At 50.0% G+C, this 17,611-nt stretch overlaps 6 protein-coding genes across 6 annotated transcripts; 3 read left to right on the top strand and 3 right to left on the bottom strand.

The window, feature by feature from the left end:
- On the bottom strand, positions 1 to 1,360 carry YHM2_2 (putative mitochondrial DNA replication protein (Yhm2); the record flags this gene model as incomplete). Its single annotated transcript, XM_041693822.1, has 6 exons — positions 1 to 55; positions 198 to 870; positions 957 to 1,053; positions 1,118 to 1,136; positions 1,196 to 1,220; positions 1,285 to 1,360. 6 exons carry the CDS (start codon positions 1,358 to 1,360, stop codon positions 1 to 3), a joined length of 945 nt encoding a protein of 314 aa, XP_041559714.1.
- A 1,120-nt stretch (positions 1,361 to 2,480) lies between these two features.
- On the bottom strand, positions 2,481 to 4,357 carry cit1 (citrate (Si)-synthase CIT1; the record flags this gene model as incomplete). Its single annotated transcript, XM_041693821.1, has 8 exons — positions 2,481 to 2,669; positions 2,727 to 3,027; positions 3,101 to 3,656; positions 3,723 to 3,783; positions 3,839 to 3,886; positions 3,945 to 4,029; positions 4,100 to 4,164; positions 4,238 to 4,357. The coding sequence occupies 8 exons, from the start codon at positions 4,355 to 4,357 to the stop codon at positions 2,481 to 2,483; spliced, it is 1,425 nt and encodes a 474-aa protein (XP_041559713.1).
- A 1,448-nt stretch (positions 4,358 to 5,805) lies between these two features.
- APUU_60566A (Nrd1 complex RNA-binding subunit) lies at positions 5,806 to 8,661 on the top strand (the record flags this gene model as incomplete). Its single annotated transcript, XM_041693820.1, has 8 exons — positions 5,806 to 5,925; positions 5,995 to 6,240; positions 6,479 to 6,581; positions 6,719 to 7,738; positions 7,801 to 7,834; positions 7,892 to 8,060; positions 8,133 to 8,337; positions 8,396 to 8,661. The coding sequence occupies 8 exons, from the start codon at positions 5,806 to 5,808 to the stop codon at positions 8,659 to 8,661; spliced, it is 2,163 nt and encodes a 720-aa protein (XP_041559712.1).
- A 1,022-nt stretch (positions 8,662 to 9,683) lies between these two features.
- Positions 9,684 to 11,317, bottom strand: MET17 (O-acetylhomoserine aminocarboxypropyltransferase/cysteine synthase family protein; the record flags this gene model as incomplete). The annotated part of the gene is made up of 6 exons (XM_041693819.1): positions 9,684 to 9,879; positions 9,943 to 10,511; positions 10,584 to 10,943; positions 11,011 to 11,094; positions 11,142 to 11,196; positions 11,268 to 11,317. 6 exons carry the CDS (start codon positions 11,315 to 11,317, stop codon positions 9,684 to 9,686), a joined length of 1,314 nt encoding a protein of 437 aa, XP_041559711.1.
- Positions 11,318 to 12,809: 1,492 nt separating this feature from the next.
- APUU_60564A (MARVEL domain-containing protein) lies at positions 12,810 to 13,395 on the top strand (the record flags this gene model as incomplete). The annotated part of the gene is made up of 3 exons (XM_041693818.1): positions 12,810 to 12,897; positions 12,949 to 13,228; positions 13,299 to 13,395. The coding sequence occupies 3 exons, from the start codon at positions 12,810 to 12,812 to the stop codon at positions 13,393 to 13,395; spliced, it is 465 nt and encodes a 154-aa protein (XP_041559710.1).
- A 1,667-nt stretch (positions 13,396 to 15,062) lies between these two features.
- APUU_60563A (putative arginine transporter) lies at positions 15,063 to 16,836 on the top strand (the record flags this gene model as incomplete). The annotated part of the gene is made up of 2 exons (XM_041693817.1): positions 15,063 to 15,279; positions 15,356 to 16,836. The coding sequence occupies 2 exons, from the start codon at positions 15,063 to 15,065 to the stop codon at positions 16,834 to 16,836; spliced, it is 1,698 nt and encodes a 565-aa protein (XP_041559709.1).
- Positions 16,837 to 17,611: the final 775 nt, after the last annotated feature.

Raw genomic sequence — 17,611 nt, 5'->3', positions numbered from 1 at the left:
CTAGTGCTTGGCGGTGACTTCGTCGCCCGTCAGTTTTTCGACTGCCTCCTTGGCCCTATTCGGTGCAACGGAGACCCACAGGTTAGCCTTGTTCCGCATCTCGGTATATCACATGGAGTCGGGGCAAGGGAGGTACGAGACCGAGTTTCCGAGTTCGGGAACATTTATCCCGAAAGAGCAAAGAAAAATAGACTTACATGTCACCAAGAGCCACCATGCAGACGGTCTGCCAGATACCCAGGCCAATACGGGGTGTCACGCCACGGTACAGACCCTTCACACCGTTCGAGTCGTAGATGTACTTGAAAGCTTTGCCGACAGTAAGGTTCTTGGGGCGGTTAGGGTCCTCAGTCTTGCTTTGCATCTCAACCCGGATCACCTCGATAGGCTGATTCCAGGCTGAGAGGCCACCACCCAGACCTGAGGCGATAACCTTCTCAAGGGCGCCGAGCTTTTGACTGTCATCCTTGCCGGTGATGTTACGAATGGCCTGCTCTGCCAAGCGGGAAAGACCGAATCGGGATCCCCAGTTGGTAGTCTGGCGGATAGCAACAGCATTGACACCACGGTTAATACCCCGGACACCTTCTTTGCGGTAGATGTCCATAAATGTTGCAAAAGTGCTCGGGGGCTTAACACCCTGGGCGGCCATCTTGTGCTTTGTGATTTCGACCGTCTTCATACAAGTACAAAAACCCATAGTGGCATAAGCCTGGGCGACACCACCAGCCATACCTCCAGAAATACCAGCAAGGAAGTCAGGGGCACCGAGCACCTTGGCGCGGAATTCCGCCTCGGACGCGACGAACAGGAGGACGGCGCCCTTCGTAGAGGCCTCAATCCAGGCCCACGGAATGAGACCTTGATAATCTGCACGATAACGAACATTAGTCTCGGAAAGTTGTACCCACCCCATACCTCGGGATATGCGGGTTGCGGGTTGCGGGTGCACTTACAACCGAGGATCCCACCACGACCCCATATCCGACCCATAGCGCCAGCGAAGCTATCGCCCCGGTTTGCAGCCATGGTTGTCTTGATCACCTCCAGTGGCTAGATGTATAATGTTAACGACTAGAATTTCCATGATCGTTTCATTTCGAAGGGAATAATATACCTGTCCCAAAGTAGTGACCCTGATGTGTGTTAGCAAAGAAATAGCTTCTCGGAGATTCACATGCTGCCAGATACTTACTCAAACATGTTCAACCCTGCGCCCACTATATAACAAATCCATCAGAAATCGCTCCTTAATGAGATGAGACATGGAATAAAGATACGTACGCAGCAAATTGCTGAACTTGACGGGCTTCTTCTCGAGTTTTGGGACGGTGCCCAACTCTTCCGCAGCGGTAGACATTATCTGATTTCGGGGGAGCACTGAAAGGGGCCCTGACCAAGGGATTTAGGGGGCCTCGTCGCCTAACGGTTCACGGGTGAATGAGCGATTGAAAACGACCAGAACTCGGATGTCTAGTCGAATCGCGATAGAGGAAGGTGTGCTCGGCGTCGGTCACGAAGGATGACTTGGGGCAGGGGTAAGGACAAGGGTTGAGGGAGACAGAGGGAGAGGGAGAGGAAGGGTGAAGGAGAATTGCAAGCTGAAATATAAGAGAACAGGAAAAGTCGAGCGGTGGGACTGGATTTTTCGCAGCTGACTCTGTACTAGGCTGATCCTCTAAGTACGTACAGGGATTGTAAGTACACGGTAGCTCCTGTCACTTTGGGGGAGCTGGGGACGACAACAGTTCCAGGCGGCCAGTTTCCGACAGGTAGATTCCTCAGGCAGCAAATTGTCGCTATTCAGCCAATCAAATGGGGTTATTGGAACACCAGGACCGATCGAGCGAGTCGACGGGCCGATCCACGCTAATCCGCTTTTGGCCGGGCGGTGAATGGAATTGCCTTCCTCGGGCCATCAGTTGGGAGCCGGGGGAAATCGGGTGCCCCAACCAGAAACCGTTGAGCAAAGAGCAGAGGCCTCGGGCATTGTTTCTATTTACCGATTGAAGCGAACTTCAATTTAATTGCTCATGACGCGACATGTACATGTGATGACGATCCAATACTCTGTACAAGTGTCGTTGACTCATTGCATTCTTTCGCGGGCTTACTCCAAGATCGCCTTTTTATGAAAAGATGTAGTTATTCGTACAATAATTATGTTATTCGGCTTGTACTTGTGCTCGGTCTCCGAAGGTTACGTACTACGAGTGTATCGTTCAACCATCACTCGCGGTCGTTGATCCAGCATGCCGATCTAGTTTAAGGTCCAATCTGAAGTAATAATGGATGACATGGAATTTAAGTGTTGTTACAAGGCCCGCTCGAACAAGTCCTATCATACATTAATCGAACTAACCCCAACACTTGGTACGTCCGTGTCTAATCAAGACGTTGAATAAATAATACAAAAATGGCTGTGTTTGTCAAGCGTAAAAGATATACCCCCCTCAAAATCTTCATATCGTTCAAGATATTCAGAGCTTAGCACCGACAAGCTTAGCATAAGCCTCAGTGCTGAAACTCTTGGGACGCTCAATAGGAGCACCAAGAGCACGGTCGATGATCAGCTGAGGAAGAACACCCAGGGCACGGGAGACACCGAACAGAACAGTGTAGTAGTTGGCTTCGTTCAAGCCATAGTACTGCAGGAGGACACCGGAGTGCTAGAAGCGCGTTAGTAAACCAAGCCGCATTCAACAAGCACAGAGCGGAAAACTTACAGCATCAACGTTGGGGAAGGGGTTCTTGGTTTTGCCGTGCTCGGTCAGAACACCGGGAGCAATCTTGTAGACCTGGCTGACCAAGTTGAACATAGGGTCGTCAGGCAGCTTGCGGAGAGCGAACTCGCGCTGGGACATATAGCGGGGGTCAGTCTTGCGGAGAACGGCGTGGCCGTAGCCAGGAACAACACGGCCGGAGTTGAGGGTAGACCAGAGGTAGTCCTTGATGGACTGGTCGCTAAGGTCGTTGCCAATGGCCGTCTTCATCTCGGTGAGCCAGTTAAGAACTTCCTGGTTGGCCCTGTTCAATTGAATATGTTAGATAAATTAAATCGCAAAAAGAGGAGAGGTACAAAGAAAAGGTGCAATCTTACAATCCATGAAGAGGACCAGCCAGACCATTGAGACCAGCAGCCAAAGAGAGCATGGGGGAGCTCAAGGCGCTACCAACAAGGTGGGTGGTGTGGGCACTGACATTTCCACCCTCGTGGTCGGAGTGGATAGTGAGGTACAGGCGCATCAACTCAACAAAATCCTTGTTGTCGGCAAAGCCGAGCTGGTTGGCCAAGTTGTAGGAGTAGTCCTTGTCCTTCTGGATAGGAGCAACCTTGCCGTCCTTGAAAACGTTACGGTAAATCTTAGCAGCGATGGTGGGCAGCTTGGCAATGAGGTCCATGGAATCCTCGAAAGTGTAGTGCCAGTACTCCTTCTTGTTGATACCCTTGGCGTAAGCCTTAGCGAAAGCAGACTCGTGCTCAAGAGCAGTGACGGCAAGGGAAAACTGAGCCATGGGGTGGAGAGTGCTGGGGCAGCGGTCAATAAGCTCCTCAATGAACTTGGGAAGGTCGGAGCGGGCAGCCCATTCAGCAGAAAGGTCGCGAACCTGCTGCTCAGAGGGAACCTCGCCGGTCAAGAGCAGCCAAAAGAGACCTAATTACTTGTTAAAATCGAGGTTCTCTAACTTACTATTCTGGACGCTGCATCAAGATTACTTACCTTCAGGAAGAGGCTCCTCACCACCGGGGCCCTTGGGAAGAAGTTTTTGGCACTCGGGAATCTGCAAGGTCATTAGAGCGATTCTATCTAGTGACGAAGCGGGTGGTGTCGCTTACGGTGAGACCACGGAAACGGATACCCTCCTCAGAGTCCAGGACGGAGCCCTATAATCATAGTCGTTAGCAAGAATTTATATGTTTCGCAAATCGACCAAAGACTTACCTCCCACACGAGGCACTTCACGCCACGGGCACCACCATAGGCCTGGTCAAGGGTAAGCTCGCCAATGACCTTGTTGCCGTGCTCCCTACGAATCTCAAGCTCCGGTATTAGCTATCTTTGCAATATGGGCCGTCCGGAGGGGGTTATATGCGCACTTTCGGAGCTTCTTGACCTTCTCGAGCTCGCTAGGGAGCTTATCGGCAAAGGTCTCCTTCAGGGACTAGATTGAACAAAATAAGGTTAGCGATCAAAGCATGTCAATTGGCTAAAGCAAGCACCGCATGAAGACGAACCTTGGTCTTGCCGGTAGAGTAGCAGCGCAGGCCATTGAGGACAGCAGACTGAACGACCGGCTTGCCAGCAAGAGTGCTGGAGCGGAGGGCAGAGGTACCGAGTCTGAGCGTGGAAGCCATATCGGATCAAACAACTTAATGTGGAGTTGATTGATTGATGAAGGAATGGAGAGGAGATTGAAGAAGATAAAGATAACAGAGGGAAAGGAAAGAAGAAGTTCAGGTTTCGGGGAGAACCTGAAAGCTGTTTTCGGTCCCATCCACATTTTTTCCATCTGGCCGTAACAAGGACAGCCGGTACAGGAGCCGTACGGTACATTCGGGCACCCGGCATAACAGTGATAGGAGACCGTATGATACCGTCACGTTGTTTCTATGGGGCCGGTCTCCCGAGTACCCACCCACAACAGCACTCGGCGAGCTTCTGCCGCCTGCGTGCTCATTCTTACTTAGTCTTACCCGCCAGCTTCCGTCATCGCAGTGACACAGGGCGGAGTCCGGAGTATGGAAGGTCTACTGTGTACGAAGTATGTCTCAGAATGATCCCACGAAGGCGAGGTGCTAAGTATATACCTCACCAGTTCTCACTGTATAATAAAGGTTGTAGGAAATATGGCTTCTTACAATTTGGTGCCCTTGCCGCGACGCGAACCGTTCACTGTCGTTTCAGCTCGCCCATCGGCCACGGCCAGTGACGTCGGCACTCAAGCTTAGTACATACGAGTGGCCTTTGATAGCTTCATGCATTCCTCGGTAAGTTTATAAGTTGTCGACTCGACCCCGGAACAGGTTCAGTCAACCTTATGCTTAGAATAGATTCTAATAAGGCCAATACTTTAGAGAGATAAAATGTTTGTTTTTTCTGAAAAGCGACAAACAGGTTTCTCGTTTCAACTTCTAAGTGATGATCCTTTGTTCCAGTCAGGACTGACATCCGCCCCATTCGGTTCACCGGGAATAATGCCACATGATCTCACGTGTTTGTTTTGGCATGTTATCTGGCACGTGACTCCACATGAGATAGCTTGAATTTGAACAATGACTAAACAGGTTGTTTCAGGACTAGCTCGGGCTTTGAGTTTTGTGCTCACATGACTCTCACCACCAGTGAAGTTTTCTTTCACTCACCACTGCCCCTGCCTTCTTTCAACGACCTTGCCTATAACTGACAACTTCCCGCCTCAACCCTCATTGTAATTTCATCATTTTCTCTTTTCTCTTTTCTCTTTGACTCTCCCTGTTTCTCGCGTTAGGTCGTACACTGTACACGTACTTTTTTGACGAGCTGAAAAGGTCCTAGACACGATCGCTGTAGGCCAAAGGCCCCTGGCCGTAGTGACGCGACCAGAAGTCAGCTTAGGCTATCATCCTCAGCATTTAGTTTGAGGCGCCGCGATTCGGAGTTCTCTCTACCCTTCATATTAAGCATACAATCTTCTGTTGCCGTTTGCTGGATTTCCCAGTAGAAGCGACTCATCGGGAGCCTGCTACATTGAATCACCTGCAACTTTATCGCACGATAGTGTTTCCCGTATTTCATTGCGACTTCGCAACAAACACGACCAGCCATGTCATCCGCAGTAGCAGAGCTGGACAACTATCTCCAGTCCATGCTGGCCCTCAAGGCTCCGGGAGTTTCGGGCTCTAAAATCAACAGTATAACATCACTGTGCACAGCCAATGTTCAGGTACTTCTTCCACTTTTCGGGTTCTTCAGTACCCAACAGCAGACTAACTTTTTTTTGCTTCACTCTTAGAACGAATCCGTCCTTATTCAGAAAATCTACACACACTTCAAGAAAGCACCGGGCACACACAAGTTGGGCGTACTCTATGTCGTAGATTCAGTAACTCGACAATGGGTAGATGCAGCGCGCAAGGCAGGACAACCTTCTGGGAATGCTGCTCCTGACGGAACCTTTGCCGCTGGTGTTAACAGAGTGACTGAATTGTTACCCGTCTTGATGACTGATATCATAAACAATGCGCCAGAAGATCAAAAGGTACGCTCTAGATGCAAACATGCAAATATCCTATTCCCACGGGGGCTTGCGGGCATATACAGTAAGGCCGATAAGCCGCGATGAATCATTTTCCTTCGCGCTGCCGACTATAAGTCTCTGTTCTACGTATATCCCGTGGTACAATCCCCTATCTGCATAGAAACCGCGCTCTCTAGCGACCCCTTTGGGTCGTTTGGTGAGGAATAGTTTAACTTACGTATTTCACCCATCTTCATAGGAAAAAATCAAGAAGCTAGTCGACATTTGGGAACGTGGATACACTTTCCCCGCTCCCATGCTTGCGTCCTTCAAGCAAAAGCTAAATGCGCCTGCATCCAACAGTAAGCAGTCTTCCCCTTTCATGACAACCAGCGGTTGCTTGTATGCCAGACCGCTTGGCATTCTCAAGGAGTGCAACTTCTTCTGGCTCCGATAATTTTTTTTTGAGATAATTCGGCTCTAATATCTGTTACAATAGATGTTGAATCGACTACCCCAGAAGGCTCACCAGCACAAAACCACACCTTTCTAGGAGGTCTGCAGCAACAGCAAGCACCACCAGCTAATGGCGCAGGTTCGACTACCCCAGGACAGCCAGCACCAGACACGTCAAGTATCCTGAAAGCCCTAGCGGATATGGCCAAGCAGAACACCGCTGCTCCGGCTGCTCCGGCTGCAGCCGCGCCAGTTAACCCTCTTGCTGCATTAAGCCAGCAAAGTACAGTTCCGCAGCCGGCGTCTTCTTCCGTAGACCAGGCTTTACAATCCCAGGCTGGACAGCCTGGCGTAAACCCATATGGTGCGGTGGCAACCCCTTTCGCAGCTTTAGGTAATTTGGCTCAGAATCCAACGCTGGTCCAGCCTCAAAGTCAGAGTCATACACCGAATCCATTGGCAGCTGCTCAAAACCCGCTGGCTGCGCTTCTGCCCCAGGCCACCGCTCCGCCAGCTCAACCTCCCAGCATGACCCCGGATGGATTGCAGCAACAGCTCCAGCTTTTGCAGATGCTGGCAGCACAGGGAATCCCTCAGGATCAGTGGGCCACCGCCCTACAACTTCTTACTCTTTCCAACCCTGCCGGCATGCCCAATCTCAATGCCGGCCAAGCCCCTGGCTTTAACCTCCCCGGTCAGAACGCCAATGCATGGGGTGGTCATCCTGATGGACAGTCACGGGATTTTGGCGAGCGCGATCGTGATTACATGCGTTCTCCTAGCGGATATCGTCGTCGCTCTCGTTCTCCCGGGTGGGACAGGCGCCGTGATGCGTCCCCACCACGTCGCCGCGATAGCCCGGTCTATGGAGAATACCACGGCGATTCCCCTGGCCGTAGGGGCGCGGATCCACGTGGTCGACGAGGAAACGACTATCGTCAACGCAGTCCTCCCGGGCGTAGACGCCGATCTCCCTCTCCCCCGCACAAGGACCCAGCACTCCCTCCTCCAGGCCCCAAATTCATCGAATGGGACTATTCAGTCGGCCAAGGCAGTATCAAAGGTCCGTATTGGCAGCCTCTTTCGTTTCCCTGGTCTGGTTGTGCTAACGTGGATTGTTCGCAGTTCTGAGCCGTACACTTTTTGTCGGTGGTGTAACGTAAGTGCTACTTTTCAATAAACCGCAGGAATGAGTTTTTTTCTAACCATCTTGCAGCTCCTCTGAGGCCCATTTGCGCTCTCTCTTCGCCAAGTTTGGTATTGTCCAAACTTGCATTGTGAACACTGACAAGCGCCATGCATTTATCAAAATGGTTAGTCGGCAAGATGCCATCGCTGCTCGCGAAGGGATGGAATCATATAAAACCGGGGACATGCAGCTCCGAGTAAGTTTTCTTTCCTCCCCCCCTTTATCCTACCACTTTAATGGCAATCGCTAACACGCACCAAAAATCTAGACACGTTGGGGTGTCGGATTTGGGCCCCGTGACTGCAGCGACTATCAGACTGGAATCAGTATAATTCCCGTCGATAGGCTAACAGAGGCGGACCGAAAGTGGATGCTTACTGCAGAGTATGGCGGTACTGGTGGAAGACCCATTGAGTCAGGCATGATCGTTGAAGAGCCAGACATTGAAATCGGCGCTGGCGTGTCCTCGAAAGGTTCGTTTAATACCCACCATGTTATCACATTATTGCCCCGACTCATTTTCCCAAATAGCAATCAGTAGACGAATCGCAACCGACACCGGGGGCAAACGTGGCCCAGTTTCGACGCGTGTACAACATGATCGTCCTCCTCGCCGTGAGCGCGAAGGGCCCCAAATGGCAGACCCGTCAAGCGTCAACAACGTCGGCGTTCCCCCAGCAGTACCCGGTTTCGGCTTTTCCTTCCCCGGCATGCCGATGTTCCCTCCCGGCTTCATGATGGGTGGTGCGCAGTCTGGAGCTGGCAGTGCAACACAACCCCCACCTCCTGGCCAGTAAGACAATCGAGTCACGCATGGCCCTCGAAACGCGATGCATACGAAGGATGATAATTCCCTGTCAGATGGTGGATCATTCCGCCGTTCGATTCAATCTTTTGTCTTGATACCAACTTTATTCGTTTATCTCTTATCTCTTTCCATGTGGACTTCGGAAATTTGTTCTGCTGCAGATCATGGCGTTTGGGCCGGGGCATGTTTTGAAGACGGAACTTAATTCATTTATACACCTTCCAACGACGCAAACAAGGGGGAGGACGAAAAGTTTACATCGAAGCGTTGCTTTTTCTCTAATCTTGTCTTCTTCTTTTTCGCTTCTGTCCATGTACTTATTTCACATACTTTTTTTTTGTTTAGTTCTTTTTACCAGGGCTCTCGTTTACACGGCGGGACAAATGGACGGACGGTTTCACATCCTTGAGCTATTCACAGATTTTGTTCTCTCTTTTTTGTTTTGTTAAATTCCCAGATTCTCTTGTGATATCTTCGCTGATCTGGCCATCTGTTTCATCGGTTTGAAAAGCTGAGAACTCGTTGATATATAGTTCTCAGCAGTTGGAGGTTTCATTTGTTTTCTTTTCGCTACATTCTTCATTGGCCCCGAATGTTTGTTTTGATTCTGGCTTCAACTCATGGACGGTTTATATATCCATACTGCCAAATCCATTAAGCATATTATGGAACTAATATTTCACCAATGGGGACGTGTAAGGACTTGTAGTGGGGGGCCTTGGGGCCTCGAGTAAAGGTACAGCAAGCATATTCACACAAACATACTCCGTAGTGGGCAACCTAATAGCTCTTCCTACAGGTTACATCTGGAAACTTAAATATCTTCAGCCCGAACAGTAAATTGAATTAAAGACAAACAAAGTGTTGTACTGTAACCTAGTATGTCGAGTTAAATAAGTATAGAAAGATAGGTAGGTATATTGCTAGCTGCCTGTTAACGCCGTAGCCAAGTTCATTCCGTCACTCATCTCTCGTTTACCATTCTAAACCCCTTATCCAGAGCCTAGCGCACTAAGCACTCCGAACAGTCTTAAAAGTTGTTGCGAAAGATTGTTCAAAGTCAGCAATGATGTCGTCAATGTGCTCGGTGCCTACTGAAATACGGATACCATCTTCGGTGACACCAGAGTCTAGACGCTCCTGGTCGGTCAATTGCTCGTGAGTCGTGCTCCAAGGATGGATTGCGAGGGTCTTGGAGTCTCCCACGCTAGTTTTGGTTAGCAACTTTCACGATGTCATGGCAAGAAGGAAATTTCAGGGCCAAGCTTACTTCGCGAGGTTGGAGATGAGCTTGAAATTGTCAACGACCTGGCTACCAACGGCTGCCTCGCCCTTGACACCGAAGGATAAAACGCCACCAAAGCCACGCTTGAGGTATCGCTTGGCGATTGCGTGGCTGGGGTGCTCTTCAAGGCCGAGGTAGGAGACCCATTTGACGTGCTCATTCTTCTTCAACCAGTCGGCAAGGGCGATTGCGTTTGTGGCGTGGCGTTCAGCGCGAAGGCTTAGGGTCTCGAGGCCCAGAAGGAGCTGCTGAGCCGCAAAGGGGTTTAGGGCAGACCCGAGGTCACGGAGGATCTCAACGCGGACACGGATGGCGAACGCAATGGGGCCGAAGGTCTCCCAGAAATTCAACCCGTGGTAGCCTTCAGATGGTTGCGTGAACTGCGGAAATCGGGCAGCGTTCTTACCCCAGTCGAACTTGCCGCTATCAATGACAACACCTCCAATGGTTGTGCCGTGTCCACCAATCCATTTGGTAGCACTGTGCACAACTATGTCGGCACCATGGTCGATGGGCCGGAGATAGTAACCACCAGCGCCAAACGTGTTATCAACCTGAAAACCATGGTTTAGTTAATGGCCTTTCCCTGGGGCTTTTATGTGGGGAGGACGCTTGGAAGAACTTACCACGACAGGCACACCTTTTTCGTGGGCGACTTTGGCAATTGCCTCGAAATCAGGGACGTTATAACGGGGGTTTCCAATGGACTCAACGTAGACGGCCTTGGTGCGGTCGTCAATGGCAGCAGTGATGTCCTCTGCCTTGTCAACCTCAACAAATTTGGTTGTAATTCCCAGTCGCGGAAAGAGAACTTTGAACTGGTTATAAGTACCACCGTACAGGTTACTCGTGGATATGATGTTATCTCCTGCATGAGCTAGCGCGGAGATTGCCATGAATTGGGCAGCTTGGCCCGAAGACGCAGCAACCGCAGCTACACCACCCTCAAGGGCAGCGATACGCTTTTCAAAGACGTCGACCGTGGGCTAAGAATTTCGCTTATAATCAGCATTTGAACAGGGCGTAGAGACAAAGGTGTTAAACACCACATACGTTCATGATCCGGCTGTATATGTTGCCGAACTCTTTGAGGCCAAAGAGCCTGGCACCGTGTGCAGAGTCATTGAAGGTATAGGACTATGGGCATCAGTATCCCCCCATTGATGATGGTAGACTGGACCTACCGTTGTCGCATAAATCGGGACAGCACGGGAATTAGTCGTAGGGTCAGAAACCTGGCTTCACGCTAGTCAGTACAAGGGTTGGGAGGGTGCGCATGGAGGGGTGCGTATAGAGGCGGGGGTGGTTACCCCGCATGGAGCTGGAGAGTCTCGAAACGTTGCTGGGCAGAGTCGGACATGGCGTCTTCTTTATTTAGGAGGTGAGTATTTCTTTAGATCTCTCTTGCAGAATGTGGAATGGGAATCTCGAGCTTTTCGAATTTCCAGAGAGCCGACGGAGGGGTAATATATGCGGGGGAGAGCAGCAGCACCTCTCCGATGGCCGCAATGGCGTGATTGAGTCTTAACCAAATTGGCTTGGGTGAGGGAAAACAAAATAAATGAGTATCGTAATTGGGTGAATAATAGAAATCGAACCCAAGGAATGCAAAGTCTGTTAACTCGCGGGCATTGCACCATCGATAGTTGGACAAGAAAGGGGAGGGGGGAGTTCTCTACAGGGTGGACATGGTGGGGGCAAGATGCAACCAGGAACGCGCCAAACTCCAGGTTGTGTATCAAAACAGGGGCTTTGCAAAATACAAGAAGACTGGCACTATTAGGCTGCACTCCAACAGTTCATTTGTACGTATTCATCGGCCAGAAGCTGGTCGCAGTGGACCTTCACGCAGAGCCTCGATCCAGGGCCCCAGGCTAGTGGACATCTAATATATATCGGTCCCCCGGCTACTAATACGTAGTTACATCCATGTTAATAACCATGTATCTGGTTAACTCCTTAGCTGCCTACGGCAATTATGAACTTATTAATTAATATTATCACCGACTGCAGCCGCCAAGCATTTGTTTTCTCTCATCGACAGGTCAGAACTCGGCCCGCAAGACGGGCGCCTAATACTAGTATTGCCCAAACATAGCCGAGCAATCCTAGCAGAAAGCAGTTATTAATAGCAAAGCCAAAAGGACTGGAGACTTCTTTGTGCGTCAGCTTTTGGTTTTCGAGCTCAGAGCATAGCGATCATTCCATGGTTCAAAGTGTCTACAACTTCTATATCGCACCAGTAGAGGCACAACTGTTCCTCAGCATAGCTTCTCCCCCCAACGCCCCTCCCTTTTTCCAGATTTAAACCGCGTTGCTGCAAAGATGTCGTCATCTCTGGCAGAACACTCTGCAGCTTTCGTCTGGACCTCGTGTCCATCGCGCCGAGCCACTTGCTCACAAGGCAGCCGAATTCCTTCAATCACACGCGAGCACTAGTCAGACTAAAACAGACTGACAAGGGTTGGGAATGTGGCATTGTGGCTGCTCCAGCAATTACGATTTTACGAGATCCGCCCTATGACGTTCATCTTCTCCGTATTGCCTGCTTCTTCAGGGCTCGGCTCGTCATATATTTGAAGCTCTCACCCTTGCACTCTAGCCGCTTTACAACCCACACCAACCATTATTTTTCTTCACCTTTTTTTTTTTTTTTTTTTACGCGCCGTAATCTCACATCCTCGGTTTGTCTTCGCCGGCGCAAGTACAAATACTAGGTATAAGCCCGCAAACCAATGTCAGCCATTCTTGAATCAGACTTGTCCCAATAAACAGCTTTCGCTGACGAAAGTATCTACATTTGAAGCTCTCCGTTATTGATTATCATAAATCAACCACCGAGCTTCTTCACTATGCCAAAACTCGACTTCCCTCTCTTTTATATTCTGCGGGGCGTCCAAGCCATCTTCGCCCTTATCGTTTTGGGCATAACCGGCCATGGTCCGTATACTCGAGTTAACCGGTCTTCAAACATACACTAACATTGCTAAGTTGTGAATCGAGTCTACGGCCAATCTGATACAGTCAATTTCATGCTATTCAACGGCGTATGGTCACTCTTTATCGTCGTTCCCTATTCCATCCTGACGCCAATCTTCGTCCCCGCACTTGCCCACCGTTTCGCTCTCGTGGCTGTAGATGCAGTCACCATGATATTCTGGTTTGCTGGTTTCATTGCCCTAGCTGCCGACATTGGAGATCCTCAACGTTGTTCGAAAGTTCCCCTATGCCGAGAGATGCAGGCTGCCACAGCTTTTGGGGCCTTCAACTGGTAGGCGGCTCCCCAAATTAGAAAGCGGACCCATAGGAATATGTAATTGATCGCTAACACGGATATCCAGGGTTTTGTTCCTAGCCACAACCGTTCTGAACGCGCTTGGCGCTCTTCGAAGAGATCCTGCGCCTGGCTCTCAACCTCCTACTGCTCATGTGCCTTGAGCTAACAAGGTGCCGAATGTACTTCAAAAGGTTAACAACTGACGGTTTCCATGACGTCATTTTCTCGGCTCCAAGTGAGCAACTCCGATATTTATGTGTAACATGTGTTTGAATATTTGATGCAATGCTGCTGTTTTTTTGATGTCATTAGCTCTCGTACTGGGCTCGTGGATACCCCTCTCTTTTGTTTGATATCGGTTTAATAATACCCCCGTGTGCTCCATCAATTGAAATGGATTATCAGTTAAAACTACTAGCGCGATGAATATATATCTGCCTCCCTTTGATGTTGTGGGTAGCTGAAACCAAGTAATCCCGATTCGGCACAGTAATCAGGTCTTCATTATAAACCGTGAACCGTGAGTAGCATGAATAAATGTTCTGTGCATCCAAAAGCTTGGCCTGGAATCGGTTGGTGGTGAGAGCCCAAGCTTTAGAGTTGCATTGCCGCCACATTTTCGGGGCCTCTCCGAGTTTTCTGTCTTCGGAACCGGCTGCGGCGGCAACTACTGCAGGTTAAGAGGCCCATGGACCACGGAGCATGATTATGAATGATCTTGGATTTGGAAGCTGATATGCCCCGTATTTTTATTTTGGCGTATGTCGCGTGGCTGTTATTAATATTTCTGGGGCCCGTGGTGACTGGTGAGTGACTTTGGATGGCGGCTATCATCTGCGCCACGTTCGTACAAATTGCCAGGAACAGGAGCGGAGCTGAGCAATTGGCGAAAGGGGCCAAGGGAAAACAGGCTAAATCCGCCGTGTCACGACTTCGAGGTCGAGCAGTTATCTATACTCTTGAGCTCGAGTTAAGGTAGGTATTATTACTGCCCCGAGTACGAATCGAACACAAGAGGACTTCGTACGGAGTACAAATAATACTATTGACTCTACTCTGTAATTCTCCCTCCTTCATCCGTAGACTGGGGTATGAAAAGTTCTCCGCCGGATATTCGGCGGTTGTTGCCTTTCTGAGCCTTGGGTCCATCCACTGGGTGGAGTGGCGCTTTGCCGCTTTCTTACGAGAAAAAAAAACTTTCGCAACTTCTCCGGCCCACCTCGGATACGGTACAGCTGCGATGCCTTGACTTTTTCGCGCTCTGGAAGCCATGATTGGAGTTCTGGATTTGATGCCTTGCCGGAGAGGGCAGTGGCATGGACGGCGGACTCCGAATGAAAGCCAAAAAAACCTTTCCAGAAGGCGCCGTCAAGATGCCCGTCTCGTGCCCTAGTTCCCTTTCTTATCGGCCAGCGTTGCATCCATCGCCATCGTGAGGAGATCCTACTTTGTCCCCTCATTTTGCCTGGTTTTCCTTACATAACATCTTCCAATTCATCCAACCGCGTTTGCTGTCGTCTGTCATATCTCTTTATCTTTTGACTCACGCTGCGTGAGGGGAGAGATAGAGGCAACCCTAAAGTCCCTTTAAAAGCGCAGTTCTGGGGTTCTTGCTGGATCTCTCGCCTTCCCAGATCGCTTCAATCCCGCCGGTTGGAGCGCAAGTGTCACACTCTGGTCTGGGTGGAGTCGGCCCTGACATTTTCTTCACGCGGACCACTTTCTTCCTCTTCCTCTCACTTTCTTACCTATAACGTCCTTGAGTTTCCAGCGGCGCCTTCGACTCTCCTTTCGAAGCCCTCTGCTATTAGACTGTCTAGGGCCAGTCATGTCCTCCGAGTACGACTTCAACGCTGATCGGGCCGCGTCCCAAGGAAAGAAGGAGAAGATGACCAATGATGGCGACGTCCTGGTCACTGCCACACAGCCGTCTTCCGGCCTAGATGATACCGACTGCGAGAAGCATGGCGCCAGTCGCGAGTCGAATCCGCTACCAGACCTTAAGCGGAAGCTCAAAAGCAGGCATCTGCAAATGATTGCCATCGGTATGCTTTCCGATATCTTCCCCTGCTCGCCGAGGGTTGAGATACCTTAATTGGTTCAGAGTGTTGACAATTACAGGTGGCACAATTGGTACTGGGCTGTTCATATCTTCCGGGTCAGCCATCTCGTCTGCAGGTCCCGTTGGCGCGTTGATCGCCTATATGTTTATCGGAACGATTGTCTACTCTGTGATGACGGCATTGGGGGAGATTGCCACCTACCTGCCCATTCCCGGAGCCTTTACTTCCTACGCTACTCGACTGGTTGATCCTAGCTTGGGTTTTGCTATGGGCTGGATCTACTGGTTCTCTTGGGCAATCACATTTGCTCTCGAACTCACAGCAACCGGTTTGCTTATACAGTTTTGGAATAAGGACGTCAATATCGCCATTTTCATCGGTGTCTTCTGGATTGTGATTACGCTTTTAAACATGCTTCCTGTTAGCGTCTTCGGTGAACTGGAGTTTTGGTTCTCCAGCATAAAGGTCCTTACTGTTATCGGTTTCATGATCTTTGGGATCTGGATGTCGTCAGGCGGGGGCAAAGAGGGATATCTCGGATTTCGCTACTGGGTACACCCGGGTCCCTTTGTGGCCTACGACGGGATATCCCCAGATTCGACGGCCAAGTTCGTTGGATTCTGGGCTGTTCTTATTCAAGCCGCTTTCTCCTACCAAGGAACCGAGTTGGTTGGTATTGCTGCCGGTGAAACCGAGAATCCTCGCAAGACTGTGCCGTCGGCCATCCGCAAGGCTTTTTTCCGTATTCTATTCTTCTTCGTGTTGACGATTTTCTTCATCGGCATCCTCATGCCGTCCGACGACGACTCGCTTTTGAACTCAAGTGGAAACGATGCTAACTCGTCACCGTTCGTCATTGCAGCAAAACGTGCAGGGGTCTCTGTGTTGCCAGACATCATCAATGCGGTTCTCCTGACGGTGGTGCTTTCAGCTGCCAATTCCAATGTCTACAGTGCCAGTCGAATTATGATTGGTCTCGCCCAGGAGGGTTTCGCTCCACGTTGGTTTAAGAAAACCTCAAAGCAGGGTGTCCCGTACTATAGTGTTGCGTTTACTTCTGCATTTGGCCTGCTTGGCTTCATGAATGTTTCGGACTCCGGTAGCACCGTGTTCAACTGGTTCCTGAACATCTCTAGTGTTGCCGGTTTGATTTCCTGGGCATCCATCTTGGGATGCCATTTGGCCTTCATGCGTGCCCTGAAAGCCCGCAATATCTCTCGCGATCTTCTCCCTTATAAGGCACTATGGCAGCCATGGTACTCATGGTACGGGCTCTTCTTCAACATTCTAATTATATTGACCCAAGGATTCACTGCGTGGATACCAAAGTTCGATGTGACAAACTTTTTCATTGCCTACATCAGTCTGATCCTCTTCGTGGTGCTTTATCTTGGCCACAAGATCATCTTCCGGCCCGCGTTTGTTAAGCCGATCGAAGCAGACATTGATACCGGCCGCCTTGCTTTGGAGAACGAATACTGGGAGACCACGACTTCAGAGAAGTGGTATAAACGGGCTTATCGAGCGGCCTTTACATAGATCACCCTACCATTTAATTCCCGATGTTTAATGACTTCTTTTATTACCGTTTATAGCCATTCGCATGGGAGAGGGTTCAGCTATTGCTGCGATGTATTTTTTTTTCTCTCTTCTTTTTGTTTCCTGTCTATCTCCATTTGTACATTATGCGCGTATATATTTGCTGCATTACATGGAGTTGGGTGAAATTGACTTTAATATCTTGCGGCGACCGAATGGTTTCATGTGAATTGGGATAAGAGTGACCGAGATAGGACTAGAGCACCCTACAATGGATTTGGGGATTTTCACCTGAGGATCCTAAATGCGAAGTATATAACTATGGAGTAGGCTACATGGTCGGTGGCGACCAGGGTTTGTGTAAGAGAACAGTGGCGCACGAGCCGACAAACTGGTGTTCTAAGTGGCTATGCGAGAAACATTATTCGGGACATCCTCAAGAGTCAAGAAAGGACTTCACATGCTGGCCTGAAGCCGGGACAGACACCTTTCTGAGTAAGACCCCATGGATCGATCGACCCTTGGCCGAAGGCTACAGCTTTAGCGTCTGGTCATCATGAATCCATGATGTATGCAAATTGAGGCATGTGAGTAACCGATCACAAGACGGACGCGCAGTCCTGGGCGCTGGCTCTGAGCGACCCCGTCGAGAATATGAAATACTTGTCGTGTAACGCATGGCCTCGGTTATAAAGCCTATTCCTGTCTGCCAACCCCCTCGAATTTCATAATTTCAAGCTGTTTGTCCCCGTCGGAGCATTGAAACCTGCATTGA

Source organism: Aspergillus puulaauensis, chromosome 6 (genome assembly GCF_016861865.1).
Source record: "Aspergillus puulaauensis MK2 DNA, chromosome 6, nearly complete sequence".
In the NCBI taxonomy this organism is placed as follows: domain Eukaryota; kingdom Fungi; phylum Ascomycota; class Eurotiomycetes; order Eurotiales; family Aspergillaceae; genus Aspergillus; species Aspergillus puulaauensis.
This window is presented reverse-complemented; position numbering and strand designations above follow the sequence as displayed.